The sequence below is a fragment of the Oryzias melastigma genome, linkage group LG13 (genome assembly GCF_002922805.2).
Source record: "Oryzias melastigma strain HK-1 linkage group LG13, ASM292280v2, whole genome shotgun sequence".
Classification (NCBI taxonomy): domain Eukaryota; kingdom Metazoa; phylum Chordata; class Actinopteri; order Beloniformes; family Adrianichthyidae; genus Oryzias; species Oryzias melastigma.
This window is the reverse complement of record NC_050524.1, coordinates 19424343-19443892: the sequence shown is the minus strand read 5'-3', so window position 1 is coordinate 19443892 and position 19550 is coordinate 19424343. Positions and strand designations below refer to the sequence as shown.

At 43.9% G+C, this 19550-nt stretch overlaps 2 protein-coding genes and 1 long non-coding RNA gene across 4 annotated transcripts; 2 read left to right on the top strand and 1 right to left on the bottom strand.

The window, feature by feature from the left end:
* The first annotated feature begins 50 nt into the window (after nt 1-50).
* psma6l (proteasome 20S subunit alpha 6, like) lies at nt 51-5660 on the top strand. The gene is made up of 7 exons (XM_024278070.2): nt 51-214; nt 1092-1186; nt 3157-3238; nt 3319-3474; nt 3556-3734; nt 5158-5252; nt 5330-5660. Exons 1-7 carry the CDS (start codon nt 139-141, stop codon nt 5385-5387), a joined length of 741 nt encoding a protein of 246 aa, XP_024133838.1. The 5' UTR covers nt 51-138; the 3' UTR covers nt 5388-5660.
* Nucleotides 5661-5735: 75 nt separating this feature from the next.
* Nucleotides 5736-14671, bottom strand: LOC112150027. Its single transcript, XR_002919874.2, has 3 exons — nt 14537-14671; nt 7348-7409; nt 5736-6534 (listed from the first exon to the last, which is right to left on the bottom strand). It is a non-coding gene; the product is annotated as an uncharacterized LOC112150027 (long non-coding RNA).
* Nucleotides 14672-15706: 1035 nt separating this feature from the next.
* Nucleotides 15707-18833, top strand: LOC112149430 (homeobox protein otx5). 2 transcript variants are annotated; one of them, XM_024277098.2, is made up of 3 exons: nt 15707-16314; nt 16885-17048; nt 17122-18833. In XM_024277098.2, exons 1-3 carry the CDS (start codon nt 16215-16217, stop codon nt 17758-17760), a joined length of 903 nt encoding a protein of 300 aa, XP_024132866.1. In that variant the 5' UTR covers nt 15707-16214; the 3' UTR covers nt 17761-18833. The 2 variants fall into 2 exon arrangements, with proteins under 2 accessions (XP_024132866.1, XP_024132867.1); XM_024277099.2 differs by having other exon boundaries at nt 15713-16314; nt 16897-17048.
* Nucleotides 18834-19550: the final 717 nt, after the last annotated feature.

The window sequence follows — 19550 nt, the reverse complement described above, 5'->3', positions numbered from 1 at the left end:
TGGAAAAGAAAAGCTCCAACCGTGAACCGAAAGAGAAAGTAGAAGTTTGTAGAAGCGCCTCGCTGGTCCGCAGATGTTCTTCTGAAGTCGCTCCGTTCGTCGCTGTTGCTTCTGCAGAGTTCACCTGAGGTCAGCAGCATGTCCCGCGGGTCCAACGCCGGCTTTGACCGACACATCACCATCTTCTCCCCGGAAGGCAGGCTCTACCAAGTCGGTGAGGACGGCTGATGACTCAGCTAATCTAGCTTTAGCTCTGACCATGAATGCAGGTTAAGAACCACAGAGGGGTGTCACATTGAGGGGGGTTTCTATAGGAGGTGACTGTCAGGTTCAAGTTAGAATAAAGATTTAACTCAACTTTGATCCATTTCTTATAAACCTGCTTTAAATGTTTCTTATCTCATTGTTCTCGTGTGTAAATAGAACCTGGACTTCAGCGGTGATTCTGTCATTTCCTGTAATTGAGTTTAAAAAACCCGTTTGGTTCACATTAGAACACAGAACAGCTCAGGTGAGCTGGAACAGGTGACTGTAAAACAACTTTCTGCAAATGCTGATCTCAAATCATATTTTGACCCCTAGATTCTGCAGTTTCTGATGAACAACTCAGACCATCAGAACTTGTTCCTGTCTGCCTCATATTTACAGGAGTCCTAGGGGCGCTGATGATCCTATGGGCCTCAATTGACCCTTCGGCCCTCAGCAGACCCTCCAGGCTTCTTTTAACACCACAGGCGTTAGCTGAACCCCCAGGGTCACCTGGGGGTTTAGCTGACCCTCCGAGCCTCAAATGAACTTCTGGGTCCAGTTGACCCTCTGGGCCTCAGTTAACCCTCAAACATTTATTTAAACTTACGGGTCTCAGGTGACCCTGTGGGGCTCTGCTGACCCTCCAAGCCTTAATTGAACTTCTGGGTCTCACGTGACCCTCTGGAGCCTCAAATGACCCTCTGAGCTTTAATTGAACTTCGGGGTCCAGTTGACCCTCTGGGCCTCAGCTGACCCTCTGAGTCTTAATTGAGCATCTGGGTCCAGATGACCCTCTAGGCCTTGGTTGACCCCGCTCATCATTTGCTTGTGTTTTTCTGCAGAGTACGCCTTCAAAGCCATCTCTCAGAGCGGTCTGACGTCGGTCGGCATTCGGGGGTCGGACTGCACCGTCGTGGTCACGCAGAAGAAAGTGCCGGTAGGATGTTAAGACACTCGGTAGAAGAAATGAAAAGCTGTGAAGTCAGCAGAGCTTGAAGAAGATGCCTCCTCTCACATTTCACTGAACACATCAGATGTCTAATGTCTCATAGGGTTGAGCTTTGCAGCAGGGGTGAACTTAAAGGAGAAGAAAGTGACAAATGAAACAGTTTTCTTTAGGAACAAAAACAGCAAGAGGAGCTTATTAAGCAAACATGATTACATGAGATTATAATCTCATGTAATGACCCAGAATCTCCTGCCATGTTTATAAATCATTTTACTGAACTTTGCAGACAGTAGAACTCTAGAAACACATTAATTTTGTAGTTGGTATGGTCTTTGTAGGTCAGACGGTTGCTCTCCGTGCAGTGGTTGACCTCACAGAGGAAACGTCATGTTTGATAGAATAAACAGCTTTACTTTGCTTTTCCGTTGGTCAGGAAAATGTCTCTGTGCTGCCGTCACAAAGAACATTTCTAGTTCTGGCTTCAAAGTTCCATGAAATCTGTGAAACTTTGGGACATCAGTATTTCCAATGTGGACCATCTGGCTTATCTGGATTTCAATGTTTGCAATCTTGGTCCTGAAAGTGTAAATTGGATTTTCATCTTGGTTTTATCTTGTTCTGTCTGTTTGTGGATTGAGTATTTTCTCCTACAGTGACTGTAGTGCATCATCTGCACTTCAAACTATCTCTGCATTTCTATTTTAATCACTATGTACACGTTCCCCAACTTTTCTGTATCTTCAAAAATGTGTTACTTTAATCTTGTCAAGGACGGGAGGGGATTGACTCAATATGCAATGTCCCCTAAAACAATAAATACATTGAAACATTACAAAACCCATGGGAGCAACAAGAACTCACACAGTAAAACAGAGCAGATTATCTGACAATATAGAACTGGAAAAAAAGACACTTACCAGTAAATAGATTTGAGGAAAATTAACATAAACGAAGACAACTAGATTATTAATATGAATCTGTAGTGACTGATAGATAGGTGGTGGACGACTCAGAACATAATCACCTTTTAGAAATAAAAGCTAACTACAGAATCGTGACACCACCCCTCCTCAAAAGGGCAGATCCCAGATGCCCAGACACAATCCAGTACTTAAGAGAAGGTGATCTGGAGGAATAACAAAACAAAAAGCTAAGTAGTTAGGGTTTCTGCAGACAAACTGATATAAAGGGTAACAGAAAATCACTCCTTAAGAACAGGCATTAAGGAGAGCAGTCCAGATGACTTGTCCTAGGGACAGGAGGAGCGCAGCCACTGTTACCCTCCTCTGGATCAGGAAACATGGCCAAGACCAGGGTCCAGAGACCACACATGAAGAAGAGCGGATGCTGTGACCCTCCACGGAATCAGGAAACTTGAAAGTTGGGCCTGGCATTCCCCCTCAGAATTCGGTGGACATAGAATTGCATGTCTTTAACATGTGTGGCACAATGTGGACTGCAGTTAAAATTCTCCTGCTGAGTCCAAGGTGGTCAGGTTATACTGTCAAGGACTGGAGGTGGAGGACCCAATGTGCAGGAGACTGGACTAGGGGACAAGATAAAAGACATGCCAAAACCCCAAACAGAGCAGATAACCTGAAAATGTAGAAATGAAAACTAGACACTTGAATAGATTGGAGGAACATTAACAGAAATGAAAACAGCTGCGGATAATTACAATGAACCTGTAGTGACTGATGGGGGACAACTCAAAAAATGAACAAAAGCACCACTTAAAAAACAAACCAACCACATAATCCACATAGAGACATGCCTTAAGGGGAACATATAAGTTGCATAGGGTTGGACATATCTATTATGTTGATGTAATACATGCCTTGACCCTCCCTCCAGACCAGTTGGTGACTATCACCCATTGTCTCAGGTGGCGCTGTTATGTCGGTTTCTGCTTCCATCGTAAAACCTCACTGAGTTCCTCTGCTTGTTGGTATTTGCAGGACAAGCTGCTGGACTCCTCTACTGTGACCAACATGTTTAAGCTCACCCCCCTCATCGGCTGTGTGATGACGGGCCACAACGGTGTGTATTGTCAACACCTCACTAAAGTCCAGCCTCCCTTGGAGTTTACCTAAATGTAACAAACCTTTTTGATGGTCCAGCGGACAGCCGCTCTCAGGTCCATCGAGCACGGGTCGAAGCTGGGGAATGGAAGTACAAGTTTGGCTACGACATCACGGCGGATGTGCTGTGTCGCAGGCTGGCAGACATCTCGCAGGTCTACACGCAGAACGCAGAGATGAGACCTTTAGGCTGCTGTGAGTGACGTCTTCAGATGCCGGTCTGTTGCTTTTTGGGTCCTAAAATCTTATTTCTGCATGGCATTTTCCTCTGGACAGGTATGATCCTGGTGGCAATCGACCCCCAGCTTGGCCCCGTCCTGTATAAATGTGATCCGGCTGGCTACTACTGCGGCTTCAGGGCCACGGCGGTTGGTGCCAAACAGACAGAGGCCAATAGCTTCTTAGAGAAGAAACTGAAGAAGAAGCCTGCGTTAGACCTCGATAAGACAGTACAGGTAAACAGGCTGATTGACTATGAGGTGTGTTATTAATGGATTTTACTGCTGCCTTCCAACCACTTTTTATATTTTGCTAATCTTTCTTTAAAAAGAAGAGAACTTCCACCAACTAATCTGAATATTGAAGGCAACGATAGGTGTCAGCTTTAAGGCTGAGCTTCAGTCCGGCAGTGGAACTGGATCTAGTGGCGTCTGGTTTTCCACAATCCTCCGTTTTATTCCAGATCTGGACTCTAGTTTAACTGTGTCTTTTGTTTTCTGCTGGTCATCATGTAATTTCTTCTTCTGATCATGAGAATTGCTATGACTTTTAATGGGGACTGAGAGCCCAAAAACTGAGAAAATCATTTTTGAACTGTCTTTATGTAAAAAAAAAAAAGATAATTGAACCTGTTGGTTTCTAGAAGAAATCATCCTGTATTTCCTGTTGGAATGTCAAGCCTTCCTCGTTATCCATTAATTTTACCTGAGAACTGGATTGAGTGAGTGACATCATCCATAGAAAATGGTTTACATCAGGCTCCAATCAAATGAAATCAGTTTAGTAGCCATTTTTCCCAATATGGACGCTGCCATGTTGGAGCCAGATATCATCAGTGAGCACTAATTGGTCCAGGTTGATCTGAGTCCTTGTTTCTTTGACAACCACTCTCATCGATCAGGAGTGAGCTTGTTGAAAGGCCACACCCCCACAGCTTGAAAACGGGCAACATGAAATCTGTCAAAGGTTTTGAATGTTGGACGTGGGGGCCACCAGGCTCTACTTTATTGAGGCATCTGATTGGTCAGTTTATAACTTGAACTACAGAAAAATATATTAAAAAAAAAAGGATTATCAAGAACATGTTAAAAAATGTAGCTTAATTGTAACTTAATTGTTGGAGGAAAATTTTCTCTTAAGAACTTCCATCTATTCATCTTCTTGACCCTCTGGATCCTCTTCGAGATCACTGGGCTGCCAGAACCCAACTTGTTTGGCACACCTAGGGTCAATTTAGAGGACGGGTGTCAAACTCCAGGTCTTTGGGGCTGAATTCTTCCTAGTTTTCCAGAAATACTCTCATCTGCTGCTGATTACCTGGATCAGCTGTATTTACCCAATACGATGCTGCAAGGGCAGGTTGTTTGGAAAACATGTAGGACACTGACCCTACAGCCCTGGAATTTCATACCCCTGAGCTAAAGTAATCAATCAACCTATGATACATGCTGGGATTTTAACTAACCACGTTTCCATTTAAATTCCAAGATTCACTCAGGTGTAGAAAAAATTTCTCCTGAAAGTGAATCTTTTTCCAAAAGCATTTTTAGTATTTATCGGTTAATCTTCTTACTAACTCAGTTCTTCGAGGAGTGAAGGATTCAACTTGTTTATTTCAGCAGAAAAAGATTTTGAAGGATTTCATTCGTTCTTTTCCAGTTGGCCATCTCCTGTCTATCCACTGTGCTCGCTATTGACTTCAAGGCCCATGAGCTGGAGATCGGCATCGTGACCAAAGACAAACCTAAATTCAGGTAACGGCATCTGAACCCGCCTGCATATAGATAAGGTCGTAACTCTGCCGTCTCATCGCTGGTCTTCTGTCCTTCAGGACTCTGACGGATGCTGAGATTGAAGCTCACCTTGTCGCCATAGCGGAGCGGGAGTAGAGGTCCCCCAGGTGCCAACCGGAATATCAAACCAGCATTACAGCGTTCACCAAATTGGTTTAACAGTTGGACCGTGAGAGCACCCTGTCCTGGAGAAGGATTAGTTTTGCAGATCAATAAGAATTTAGATGATAACGTTCATAATGCAGGATCAGTGTAATGTTAGAGCTCTGAAGAAAGACCTTCATCAATGTTTGATGTTCATGTCATCATGTTCTGCAACCAATGTGTTTATTAATAAACATGTCCACGGGTTTTCACAATAAAACAGAAGGGTAAAGTGTGTCTGTTACTGGATCTTTACAGATGTTTCAAAATAAATCTCCAAAGGGCAGGTCAGGTTTATTTTACAGTAAATTCACAAATGTAAAAGTAAAAATAATCCCAAGAAAAACAGTTAAATCAAATGTTTAAATTAAAATCATGAAACCACAGTAAAGAGAACAGAGTAAAAAAAAAAGAAAAGGCCTTCAGCAGAACCGTTCTGGTTCTGGATGTCTACATTGACAAAGTAGAAGTTCAGGAAATGATTCCAGGTTTTGTCTTCACTAAACATCACCGTGTTTAGGGTTGACTCTGGACTCCAAGAGAAGGTCCAGTGCTGAGCTTGTGGGCCGTCTTATGTGTGACCAGCAAGAGTTGGTGGTTCCCATTCCTGGCTTTAGTCAGAACCTGAACATCAGTTTCTGGAGAAACAGCTGCGGGAAATAAACTCTTAAGTTTCTCCTGGTTTGGTTTGGACAGAGCTTTTGGTTCTGTTTGAAGATGGTAAAATTCTGATAATTCTATAGATTTATAGTGCCTGTTAAGTTCTGGAGTCTATTGTTACAATTGATTTCCATGATGACCCCTGGATTTCTATCCCTATTTGCATGTTATAGAGACTGAAAGCGACTATTTCCAGATCTTCTATGTTTCTCCAGGCAGAAAATGTCCTTCTTCTGTCTGCATTTAGCTGCAGGATGTTCGACATCCACCCAGACATCTGCTGGATGCAGGGATAGAATGAGTCTGCTGCTCCACCATCATGTGACGTCTATCATCTGGATGGTGTAGACTTCAGGTGATATCTGGGATGTGATGACAAAAATCCTTTGATGGATTTATGACCCATCCAGGATGTAGTCTGTCCCTCAGCAGACATAATCTGAAACAGATGAAGACATTTAAGAAGGATGTCCAGATGAGCAAAGTTCTGAAAGCAGAACATTTCCATCAGTTCTCTTAAAGATCCACAGTTTTCACCACACAAAGACATGTGAAGTATGAATGCAGCATTTTAAACCAACACCATCATCCAAGGCTTTACTTTAGTGGACTGAGATTAACGGCAACAAAACCAGAACTACTTCATGTGGCCACTAGATGGCAATGTTGCGTCTGTTAATTCAAAAACAGAATTCAATATCTGGCTGTAGGCTGAAATAAAAAAAAAATAATAATAATTTTGACTTTGAGTTCAATATACTTCTGAGTCCAGGACTATGTGCATGTCTGTGTTTGTAAAACAGTGACATGAAAAAAAATTAAAACATAAAAAATATATATTTGCTTTTAACAATAAAAACCATAAACCATCTATAAGACTGAAAACTTTGTTGACACACAGATGAATTATTTTCCAGATTCTTGTTTCAAACATCTCTCCCTCTGATGTCAGTCCTGAACCTTCTGCTTCTTCTACCGATTCAGAGTTAGACAAATGATGGAACAAACAAACGATGAAGTCACGATGACCCAGGAAGAGGTTTACATGTATCATTTTGTTTGCAGACACTGTGAGGGCGGAGTCAGTTGCCATAGTGACCATCAGTGAGCTGCACAAAGTCTCATTAAATCTAAAAGCACAAACATCTGAAGGTAAACTGATGGATTTTTCTCAGTTTAAACCTCAGTCGACCATTTTCCACTTTAGTTAAAGCAGAGAAACACATGAAAGGAGTTTCAGGTGTTGTGTTACCTGCTGAAAAGCCTTTCGTTCTACCAGGAGGTCCTGTTTGTTCCTTCATCGTCGCGGAAATCCTGAAGGAACACAGAGAGAACCGGCTTAGGATCCAGATTTAGTTTATTCATTGCATGCAATATAATTTTATCCTCATTGATCATTTGCTGAAATTAAAAGATCTTTTGCATTCAGATGCAAATGTTTTACATATTAGTACATTTAATCAGGAATTCTTCTTCTTCTGTGGTTTCTTTTGAACATGTTTCTCCAGGTATTATAGCAAAAAGCTGGTTTGATACCAGAATAAGACGTTAAAACACTTTTTTCTGAAACTACTTCTTTATTTCCTTAAACACACTTTGGTTTAGAGTTTTATTCTTCTGTTCCCCCTCCCTGGTTCAGCTGAGGCTCTGCCTGCTCTGAGCTGCACACACCCCCTTCACCCCCATCTGAAATGTTGACCCTGTGGCTGGTGTCTCCTGGTACTGGACCCGGCTCTCCCCGCTGAATGGGGTCCGGCGTGGCCCGGCTGGGCATGTGTTTGTGTGTCTGCGTTGGGTCACAGCGGGGGGATTAGATGTGTGTGAGTGATTGAGGGTGACAGCGGCCCGAGCATTAGGAGCCCTGTGGCAGATTTCATGGGCCTGTTTTAGACGCACTAATCTGGATTTACCAGCAGCAGTGTGTCAGCAGTGATGCAGCCTGGCTGGACCTCCAGCAGAACACACACACACACGCAAGTGCATGTGTATGTGCACACATGAACCTCTCCTGTGTACCTGTTTCCAGTCTAGTAGCTAGTAGCTTCAATTAATATGACTTCTTTGTCTATTTCTCCTCTCTCTACACAGTTTGCATCAGAACTATATTCCTTCACATTTTCTCTATTATCAACAGATCTATGTTGCAATAAACATGGGAAATAATTGTGTGGAAACGACACACCATGTCTGATCCCAAACAAACCTCAGAGTTCCAATGTGAAGAACTATTTTCTCTCCTAATAGTCCCTCCACAATCATCTTTAGATCTATTTTAATACTAGTCTTTTAATTATGATTATGAAGTTTTTATCCAAAATGTGTAATTTTCTAGTACATAGTTTCTGCAGAACGGCAAGAGTCCATCGGGAATTTGCCTCAGAATTGTGGAGGGAACTGTTGGTGTAGAAGTAACCCTACGCTGATTTCCCATCAGCCCTTTGTTTACACTCTTTCCTGCTAGCTTACATTCTCTTAAAACTCTAAGCTAACATTAGCAGTGCAACAAAAATGGCAGCCAGCCTTTAAAACACAGACGATGCATCAGGATGGAGCAGAGCTGGCCTGCTGATTGTAATTTGTGCGCAAAAACGTCAAAGTTGCTCCTGATTCACCACAATTTAAGTAAAGAAATTCTCAGAAATGCAGTTTAAATCTTAATTTTCTTTATATATCCGCTCCATCGTGAGAAACTTGCTGCAAGAATGTGTTAAAAACACAAACAATTTTCAAGATCATTGGATCTTTAGGAACACACACGCCTCTAGGATTCACAAACTTTGGAGCAGGAAGAAGTTTTCTCTTATTTAACCTTGAATGCAAACTTCACCTGGAGGAATTTTCACTATGCAAAGTCGGCAGATGACCTCATGATAAATGGAAGGAAATTCTTTGGCTTATTAACCTGCTGCAGAAAAGTGTTGAGAGATGATGCACAGATGTTTACAGCTGCAGGAACCCTGTGATGAGCAGAGGAGATTTTATTCTCACAATTTTCTTCTAGTGTAAAATCTGTCTAAACGTTTGATTTTATCAACAGTGTTAACATCAGAGTCCATGTTTGACTGTCATACTGGGTATTAAACTGTGTGTGTTTGTGCATGTCCATAGGTGCACCTGGTGCACGTGCATAATTGTGTGTACCGAGGACAATAAATGTATATGTGTGTGTTTGCGTTTGTGTATGTTTGTACTCCAGTGTGTGCTTGTGTGCATGCAAGCTTTTGCATATATGGGTGTATATATGTGTGTGTGATTATGTGTGTGTGCAGGTATGTGTCACAGTGCACATACATTATGTTTGTCTGAGTGTATGTGTGTGTGTCGGGGTGTGTGTGTGTCTGTGTGTGCCCATAGGTCTCTGCCTTTGTGTGTCAGTTGTGTTGAGCAAGCCCCTGACCCTCCGGTGTGTACTAATCACACACATTCTTTGGGATTAAACAGCCAATTAACAATAAGAGAGCCATTGTGGACCTTGTCTTTGTGCGTCACAGTAACAAGTTTTGTGTGTCTTTCGGTGTGTTGTGATTTTGTGTGTGTGTAAAAGGCCTCTTTGTCTTGCGGTGACAGATTTAGCTGAAGTGCTGCGGTGTGCAGGTTTACACTTTCATAACTATTTCGATATTTAAAACACAGACATGCGGGACGTGGAGTAAATAAATCAGGCTGCATGCCATATGTGTGTTTGTGTTTGTGTAAAGGTGCATTTGTGTGTCCCAGTGTGTCCTGTATAGCTGTGTCCAGCTGGTGGTGAGGATCCATAGAAATGTCAATGATAGAAACAGGTTTTTGGGTGAACTGCAGACATGCACCCAGCTGGGCTGCAGTGTGTGGGTGTGTGTGTGTGTGTGTGTGGGGGGGGGGTTAGTGTGTGCTGAGTTGGGGAGGGGGCATATGCATCAGTGTGGCACGTGTTGGAGTGTGGCTGAGGATTACTGAGACTCAAGCCTTGTTGCTCCACTTCCATAATTACTCCTGCTCCCTCCAGCCATATGGGCTGGTGGGGCTGCAGGTGGGGGTGGGGGTGCATGGAAGGCAGAGTTATCTTTTTTTTTTTTTCTTAAACTATGGTTCTGCAGCAGGATCAAACTTCATCAATGTCCTATTCCTCATTTCAAACACAATCTTAAAGCACCTGTGTCTAAAGCTCCGCCCACAAACACAACCTTCATAGAAGGGCTTGTTTATGTCTATGCTCATCAGTGTCGTGGTCGAACAGGTGCTAACAAGTTCAACCAGACAGGGGGTTAAATGATGACTTAACACACAGACACCCCCCCTCACCACCGCCCGTCTACCGCAGATTAGAAACCTGTCGGCCTTCAGGAGACAGCAGGACACACATCCACACAGTGGGGGGGCCGTTCTATGAAATTGATCAAGATGTTGGCCAGACACCACTCACAGACGGAGCCCCCCCCCCCTCTCTCTTCTGTCAGCGAGCACACTTCCACGCCACACGTGGTTTCGTTCTCTGAAGAGGCTGACTCGTTTTGCTCAAGAGCACTCCAGTTTGTTCAGCCTGGTTGCATGTACTGTAACGTCTCATATCCAAGGTTCTGTATCAACTTAGAACCTCACTCTCATGGTTCTCCGGTTCTTCTCAGCTTCAGTGACAGTGCTGTAAGTTCCAACACTAAAACCACACCGGAATATGTCACCTTTAAGAGATTTTATTTGACTTAAAGGGTTCTTTTCCTGATACTTCTTCTTTTATTTAGTGGGCGGAGTCTCCTCCAGCCTTCTTTGGACCGGTTCATGATAGACATTCCCATTAAGAACTTCAACCAAAATGACCCAAAAGATGAAGAAATTTAACTGAGCTTTCCGAACACCCTGCTTCTGACCTTTGACTCTGAGCAGGTCAGTTTAGATCACGTCTCAAAGTCAAGGCCCGCGGGCCGGATCCGGCCCTTTGAGTAAATTTATGCTCCACATCATTTTATTTTATTGGTATTAATGGCCCAATGTGATCTCGAACTTATTTCTAACTTGTATGATTTTGACAAAATATATTTTTATTGAGAGTAAAATATTGAAGGTTATTTAAGGTTAAAATCAGAGGTGTCCAGACTTCTTTCAAAGGGGTCCAGATTTGGTAATATGGAAATGTGTGAAGGACAACCCATATATCTGACATTGTTTTAGCTTTAAATAACATGAGATTTAGCATATATAATGAACATTTTAGTAGAACTGCATACTTTTTATTTCTTACCATATAACAAAAACATCTAAATATGTTTTCCATGTCAATTTGCCAATTTTCACACTGTTCATTCCTAGTTAGCAAGTTGTAGATGTTGTCTCGTCTATTCATGGTGAATATGAAAATGTAATTTAGCCAACCACAATCAAGAAATATACACACAGTTTATAGAAAATGCTGAAATTATAATGATGTTATGAAAAAAGCCTGAGAAGTGTTGGATATTTAAATAGGGGCCGCATTTGGCCCATTGGCCACACTTTGGTCATGCCAGGTTTAAGTTGATTTATTCTGGAATAATATTCCTGCCTGTTATTATTCATAGTAATGTTAATAAATTACGTTTTTGACATTTTAAAAATTTTGTTTCAGTGTGTTCAATATATGTCTATTCCGTTCGGCCCCCTGTGTGATTAAGTTTGACGTAGATGTTAAGGAAAAATGATGAAGTTTGGTTAAAAAGATGGAGACCTATAGGACCGTCCTTTAGCTGCAGTCTAACATTTAAGCTTCTACTGTTAGTTGATCGTTTACTATAATTGACTTTAAGATGTCAAAAAACATCAAACGTGGTTTAGATGTCCACAAAATAAAACATTTACATCATCATTCCTTAAATAAATAATTTCACAAACATACTGATGGGGGGTAATCATCTGATACAAGACAAAGATGAGACACTGAACGGTAAAATTTGCCCATCAGCACAGAACACACACGTATGCACACAGACACACTAACAAACACACACCAACATGTACATAAACGCACACGCACACACACACACAAGCAAACACACACCTACACACAGACCCTCCCATACTCCTCCTCACCCATCTGCCCCTCCAGTCCATGTTGTTGCCCTGTTCTACCCCTGGTTCTCCTTCGTGGCCTCCTTCTGCTTCATAAAAATGTCTCACAGGCTCCTTTGGTTCAGCTCCTACATGGTCCGTCTGTGGTTCCAGCTCCTGCACAGCATGTCAGCGTCCTGGGCCACCCAGAACCCGTCCATGCTAAAAACTCCCTCTTTTAATTCTGTTCAGTTGAGTCCAGGCTCGGTAGAGAAGGTCCAGTTCTGTGCGCTTGTGGCTCCAGCACTAGCTTCTCTCTATCCACCCTTCCTCTGTCAATCTGGCCACAAACCCCTCTTTCCTCCCTTTATCCCGAGGTAAGATACTTACTTTTCAGATAAAGCATATTATGATAAATCGGCTGAACTCAGTGCATGTGAGCGTGTGACTGTCTCACACACACACAGCCAGCACAAATGTGCACAACAACATACAACAACACCCTGTGTGTGTCAAATGACAAAATGTAAGAGATACAAAGCAAAAAAATTGTGTTTTCATGTGTATGTCTTTGTGTTCAAATGTGTTACTGTGGGGGTGTGTATGTGTGTGTGATTATGTCTGTGTGTATCTATTCCATAGTGTGCCTGTGTCCCGTGTGTATCTATTTGTGTTTGGGTCTTTTGATTTTTGGGTATGTCTGTGTGTTAGTCCATGTGTGTGTTGGACTTGTGTAAGTTTAAATGAGTAAGTAAGTTTGTCTGTGAGTGTTTTTTTTTTGCATTTATGTGTGTATTTGTGATTGTGTGTGTGTGTTGAGTTTGTGTATGCGTTTGTGAGGTTCCGTGTCTGTGTTCTGAAGATTGTGTGTGTGTTTGTGAAGTAGTGTGTGTTTGTGTATCTGTGTGTGTTTTGAATAGTGAGTGGGTGTTTGTGAGGGAGTGCGCATTTACGAAGTAGTGCGTGTGTTTGTGAGGTTGTGTGTCTGCGTTTCGAAGGTAGTGTGTGTGTTTTGAGTGTGTCTGTGCTTGTATGAGTACTTGTGAGTCTCTGTGTCTGTTTGTCTTTGTGTGTGTGCTTTGTGTTTGGATGTTTTTCTGTGTGTTTGTGAATTTGTTGTCTGAGAGTTTGTGTATGTTTGTGAGTGTGGGGTGTCTGTGTGAGTCTGTGTGTGAGATTGTGTGTGTCTAATGATGTCTTAAAAGCAGCAGCATCAAACATTTTTGTTTCAAATGTTACATCATGTCAGCAGCAGGGGCTTGTGGGTAAATGTGCACAAACAAATGAAGTCGCATGATTTCAGCTTCTATTCTGGATAATTTGATGATGATTGTTCTCCTCCAAACTTTAAATCCTTTTCTGTTCCTGATCCGTCAGACTGATGTAAACAGAGCAGACACGCGCGCTCTGAAAAGACTTTCTACTTTTTTTTTCTTCCTTAAACTTTTATTGTGATGAACAAATGAGTTTCCTTCTGGCTTTGGAGCCAGCGGAGGCCTTTTGCTAATGAAATCAGCGGAGAAGATAGAGGAGCATATGGACTCCGACGTGGATGAAGGTCAATCAGGGAATAAAAGAGTTTGGAGAAAATGAAAACTAAATGAAAATACAAAAGCAGCGTTGGCCTGTGGGACACGCACGCACGCAGGCACAACACGCACGCTGTTTCCCAAATGGGATTTTATGAAATGCTGTGTGTGCGTGTGTGTGTGCGTGTGTAGCTCCATAGATTAGATGCACTAAGCCTCTTATGTGACGTTTGTCCTTAATTTGCTCTTCCTCTGGGTCCTAGTGCGTCCAGGGCTTCCTCACAAACATCAGAAGCGCACGCGGCGAAGTGATCTCTGTGACGCCAAATCAGCAATCTCAATAAGAAAAAATAGATGGAAACAAATATCTTTATATTGATGTTTATGTCACAAAATTAATTAGAGAAACAAACAAAAACAGTAACCGCATGTTCACTCAGTTGATCTATTTTTGTAATAGATTACTAAATCAAAGCACCAATAGAATGTAATCTAATATTTCTTGTGTGGATCTAAACACGTTTCAGCCGGAGACCTTACTATTTTAATTTTATAAATAATTTCTAAGCTTTTTCTTTGGCTCATAATCATCAAATAAAATGTTCGTTTTATCATCCGCTGAATAAAAACTATTTATCTTTGTTAAAGGTTGAATACTTTCTTTAAGATGACGGGGATAAACTTGGGAGCAGGCCTTATATAGAAAATGCAGCTGCCACTGAAAACTCAACAGAGCAGGTGCGTAATGAGTGCGCGCGCCCTGCGGTGCTCCGCGCGCTCAGACGCGCATCACATCTCTCTCTGTTCCCGACGTTTCTGCATCGTTTTTTCTTTTTTCGATACTTGAGTTCTGCAGGCCCCGCTCCACTTTAAGAAACGTTAACAGAAAAACAGGAAAGAGAGAAAGGAGCATACCTGCGGAGGAGACGCTGATGTATCCAAACGTGAGCGCACAGCTGCGCGTTAGGCCGGAACAGGGCGCATGCCTCCACAGCTGCTGCAGACCCTTTAGTTGAGGTTTGGGAAGGTTTGAACGCGTCCGTGTCTCTGTCGGAGTGTCTTTATATCTCTGCTTTGGCTCCATGAGCCAGATAAACCCCTTATACAGTTTGGGCTGCAGCGACATGGATCTGTGTGTGCGCATGTGGGTGTGCGCGCGTGGATTTTAAACTATAAGAAATCCGATTCAATTAACAAGCGCAGAGAATCGGCTTTGGACACTCTGAAATTGTCCCGCCGCAGAGGATAGCACAAGGCAGAGTGTCCCAGAGCAGAGGGCATCGAACAGCTCAGCGATATTAAATACACACCGGATCTGACAGCGGCGGCGGCGGAGGCGCAGAAATATGAAGGCCTTCTCCATCAGGATGTCAGAAGGCCGCAGTAACCAGCAGCTGTGACAATCTGACAGACTTAAAGCAGAGGAATCCACAAAAATGATTTAAATAATAACTGAGGATTCAAACTAAATGTTCCTCTGAACTTTGGTTAAACTGTCTGCTCCATTTGTGCGGTGAAATATGGAACTTATCTGCAAGTAATGCTGAAATAACAGAAAACGTTTAATTTATTATTATTATTGTTGTTATTATTATTTTTTATTATTATTATGATCATAATTTTAGCTGCTGAAAAGGCCGAACGGAGCATGTTGGGGATCAGGGGGGATTTAACCGCAGAACAACGCGGTCTTTGTGCGGGTTTTTAATCCCGCCCGCGCGGACCCCGCTCTCTGCCGCCCTGTCAACTCTCTCAAAAGCCAATTTGTAAAATTGTTCCAAACGAAAAGGCACTTTGATACGAGCTGAAGTGATCTTTTTTTAAATGTTCAGTATACTTTGGCGCACTTGTCAAATTTATTTTTGCGGAGTTTTGGACACTTTTTCTTTTTCTTGCTAAATAAAATGTGCACAGGCACACAGTTTATTTCTTATTCTTAACAGATTTGGCTTCTAAAATTTTTTAAAGTGATTGTGAATGAATGGTAACACATGAAGGCCATAATTGGCCGATCTGCGGAGGACGGCGTTTGCGTCAGTGGCGCATAAAGGTGGGGGCAGGGAAGGAGGGAGGGCTCTGTGTCTCTACTTGGGTAAGAAGTTTCTTCTAATTAGCCAGTCTGCGCTGGGTCGCCTCACTTGAGCTCTCTGCAGACCCGCATCCTCTTCTCAGGAGCCGCGCGGGTCCCTTTGCGCTGGAACTGCGCCCGAATTTACGCAAAACTTCTGACGGAAACATAGAAATTAAATGCGCAGTTCTGTTTAAATTTGCCGCTTTTGAATCTTAGTCCGGTGTCTGAGAGGATTTTTCTCCGTGTTTTTGTTTGTTGGTGAAGCGGTCAGGTGGAAACAGGTGGAGCGTCGCGCCGGAGTCAGAGTCGGCCCAGCGGCGCAAAGTCAGAGAGGAAAACAAAGTCGAGAGAAGGTATGAGAAACGTTTAAAATAACAACAAAGTTAAAAACAACAAAACAGCCAAACAGACGGAGTGGGGGGGCGGGAAAAACAAGAGAGAGAGAGACACCCCCCAGGACTGAGGAGCGACTTCCCCCCCGGAGAGAGAGAGTGAGGGAGCGTTTTAAAGCCGGCAGGAGGCATGATGTCCTACATTAAACAGCCCCATTACGCCGTCAACGGGTTAACGCTGTCCGGCCCCGGCATGGATCTGCTCCACACCGCCGCCGTCGGGTACCCAAGTGAGTATAGACCCCCCCGCTCCCAACCGGGAGCTGCGCTCGCGCTCTGTAAAGTGCGTAAAAACGGCATCGGGCGCTCAAACTGACGCCAAACTTATGCGCATTCATCAGAAAAAATATAGTTTTTAGTTCCGCGTTTTTTCGTTTCAGAGGATTATTAGAAACGAAGAGAGTCCCAGGCTGATTTTGGATCTGTTTGCATTGCGCTGGTTGATGTTTTGTCCTCTCGGAGTCTGAAGGAACCAATGCTTTTGGCGCAGATGGACTTTTTTACGCAAGTTTTCAGAGGAAAAACGGCCTTAAAACATTTGTAATCTGTAAGGTTTAAAGGATTGTCAGAAAAGACAAACATTCGGATTTATCCGTTTTGTTTACGAAAATACAAACAAACAAACAAAAAAATCAGAAAGGAAAAACCCATCAGCCCGTGATTTAAAAAAAATAAAAGTAGTTATTTTAACTTTAAATAAAAATTCTTAAATCGTTTTTGAAACAAAAATTTAGAATCGAATCCACTATTTTAGGAGTGGATTTGTTTATTCGGCAGCAAACAATATAAATAAAGAGAAGGTTGTTTTTCAGGCACTCCACGCAAACAGCGCCGTGAACGCACCACTTTCACGCGTGCGCAGCTGGACATCCTGGAGGCTCTGTTCGCCAAAACCCGCTACCCGGACATCTTCATGAGGGAGGAGGTGGCCCTAAAGATCAACCTCCCGGAGTCCAGAGTTCAGGTATGAAAGTCCCAGGTGTTCTGCACTGGTTTTTGCTTGTGTTGTTCTGATGATCATGTTGGACCCTCCCCAGGTTTGGTTCAAGAACCGGCGGGCCAAGTGCCGCCAGCAGCAGCAGCAGAGCACAGGCCAGTCCAAACCCAGGCCTCCCAAAAAGAAGGCATCGCCAGCACGTGAGACCAACGCCGAGGCCGCCGCCAACGCCACCAATGGACCATACAGCCCCCCGCCCCCACCTCCTGGCACTGCCATCACCCCCAGCTCCAGCTCTGCCAGTGCTACTGTGTCCATCTGGAGCCCTGCCTCCATCTCCCCGTTACCAGACCCCCTGTCTGCCTCCACCACCCCCTGCATGCAGCGCACCACCACTTACCCCATGACCTACACCCAGGCCCCGGCCTACAGCCAGAGCTACGCCGGCTCCTCCTCCTACTTCACCGGCCTGGACTGCAGCTCCTACCTGTCTCCGATGCACCCGCAGCTGTCCGGGACCGGAGGGGCCCTGAGCCCCATCACGGCCTCGTCCATGGGGGGCCCACTCAGCCAGTCCCCGGCTTCCCTGTCTTCCCAGGGCTACACGGCCGCCTCCCTGGGTTTTGGAGCTGTAGATTGTCTGGACTACAAAGATCAAGCTGCCTGGAAGCTGAATTTCAATGCAGCTGACTGTCTGGACTACAAAGACCAGAACTCCTGGAAGTTCCAGGTCTTGTAGACAACAGGAGCGGGATGTGGGGAGGGAAAATCAACAACCCCAGAGTAATTGTGATGTAGAAGAATGTGGGAAGGTAAACATTTCTGTGAGTTGAAAACCATAATCAGCTGAAATAAATTCCTTGTTGTTGTTTGGAACGTGTGGAATGATTTGATGATTCTTTACAGTGAGTGAGAACGTGGTTCTGTGTAGGCCTGTTGGTGGAGGAACTCCTCCATCAGCTCTGAAGGAAAGCTGGACCTCAGAACACAATCACATTTGTGTGAATTCTGGCCTTTTCCGAACTGGACAAGCTGAATGGCCACCGTCGACCAGCTGAGAGACGGAGCTCCGCCCCCTCCTCCATCTTTTCTGTGGACCTTTGAGTGGTTGGACCTCCTGCAGTTGGCATGCAGCCGCTGCAGCATGAACCTGTTGCCTTGGTCGCAATCATCAGCACAACAGCTCAAACACCGGACGTCTAATAGGATCATCTCCACACCATACGGCCCACAATGGTCACATTGTGGCTGGCTGGGCCAGACCCCTCCCCTATTCACCTGACCACAGCTGGGTGGTTTTTGATGCAGTTCCTGCAGTCCAGCACCTCCATACGGCACCCCCACCCCGGTGCCTCTCTGGACTCCAACCCCGTAGAGACGTGACGCCGCTCTTTGTGTTCCATGTTAGCTTATGTCCATTTTTGTATTAGACTCCCAAGATGTCGAGTTTTTTTGACAAGTTGTGACTTTGTTTCTGTACAAATGGTGGTCATGTGTTGTTGCTGACACAGGCGTTGATGGTAGACATTTATAAATATTGTTTTTGTAAATATTAAAACTTGAAACTCCAATAACATCATCATTGTGTTGTCACGCGCCTCTTCTTCTGTCTACAGATCTCTGCCAAATTTCTTCTTTTCAAACTCAGGGCTTCATCCATTAAAAGCAGTGGGGATTTATTGATGTGTCATCGTTTTCATGATCCTCTGCTTTCGTTCTGACAGGTGTCATGTTGTACATAGTTAGTGATGGCACCACCATCATACTAGCTGCAATGTTTCTGAGACATTAAACGACTTAATACAAACTGCGGCCGATCCATTTTTTGATCTTTAAACATCTCACCTGCCTTTTTTATAGTGTTGAACCTGAGCTGGGGGCTGCAGGGGGCGATCCAGACTCTGGGATTCACTAATCCATACCAGAGCTTCGGTGGTCAGAGAGGACAGGCAGGAGATTACAACTCCCCATTATACTGAGTCCCTCTGCCATCCAAAAGTCTGAAGTACAGGAGCCGGGGAGATTACTTTGGATTGTAGAGTTTTCCTGTTGCTGCCACCGATGGGCCAGAAGGTCAGCTCCACGGGGGTGGAGAGGAGTGCACCGCATGAGAGCTCTTTATCCGCCCATTAGTTGCCGCGTGTAGGATGACATCTTGAAACCAGGTTGGAGGTCTTGTGTCATGAGCCAATGCACTTACTGTATGAGAGGACCGTTTAAGCTCCACTACAATAATGCTGAAAGGCTGCTGCTGCCTCTCTGCTGCCTTGCTGTCAGATCCACCAGGAAAACACCAACTTCATTGTTCCTCTGGGGGGGTGGGGGGTCACCTCACCAGCATCAGAATGTTCACAGTCACATGTTTTCTGCTGGACACTAGAATGCAATAGTGCAATAGGTGCAAGTAGTTTATAAAAAGTGCTGCAGCTTTTCTAGTTTTTGCTAAATTCACATAGACAGCCCCCAACAGCACTAGCGCAAATACACTCCAATATCTGCCAAAGCGAAATGTCAGGAAATACCACAACT

Excerpts from the sequence above, each read along its gene's own strand:
- psma6l (XM_024278070.2), top strand. The coding sequence starts at position 139 with ATGTCCCGCGGGTCCAACGCCGGCTTTGACCGACACATCACCATCTTC. Across the intron at positions 1,187-3,156 it reads TCACGCAGAAGAAAGTGCCG|GACAAGCTGCTGGACTCCTC; the intron begins GTAGGATGTTAA and ends TGGTATTTGCAG. Across the intron at positions 3,239-3,318 it reads TGTGATGACGGGCCACAACG|CGGACAGCCGCTCTCAGGTC; the intron begins GTGTGTATTGTC and ends TTGATGGTCCAG.
- LOC112149430 (XM_024277098.2), top strand. The coding sequence starts at position 16,215 with ATGATGTCCTACATTAAACAGCCCCATTACGCCGTCAACGGGTTAACG. Across the intron at positions 16,315-16,884 it reads CGCCGCCGTCGGGTACCCAA|GTTGTTTTTCAGGCACTCCA; the intron begins GTGAGTATAGAC and ends AATAAAGAGAAG. Across the intron at positions 17,049-17,121 it reads TCCCGGAGTCCAGAGTTCAG|GTTTGGTTCAAGAACCGGCG; the intron begins GTATGAAAGTCC and ends GACCCTCCCCAG.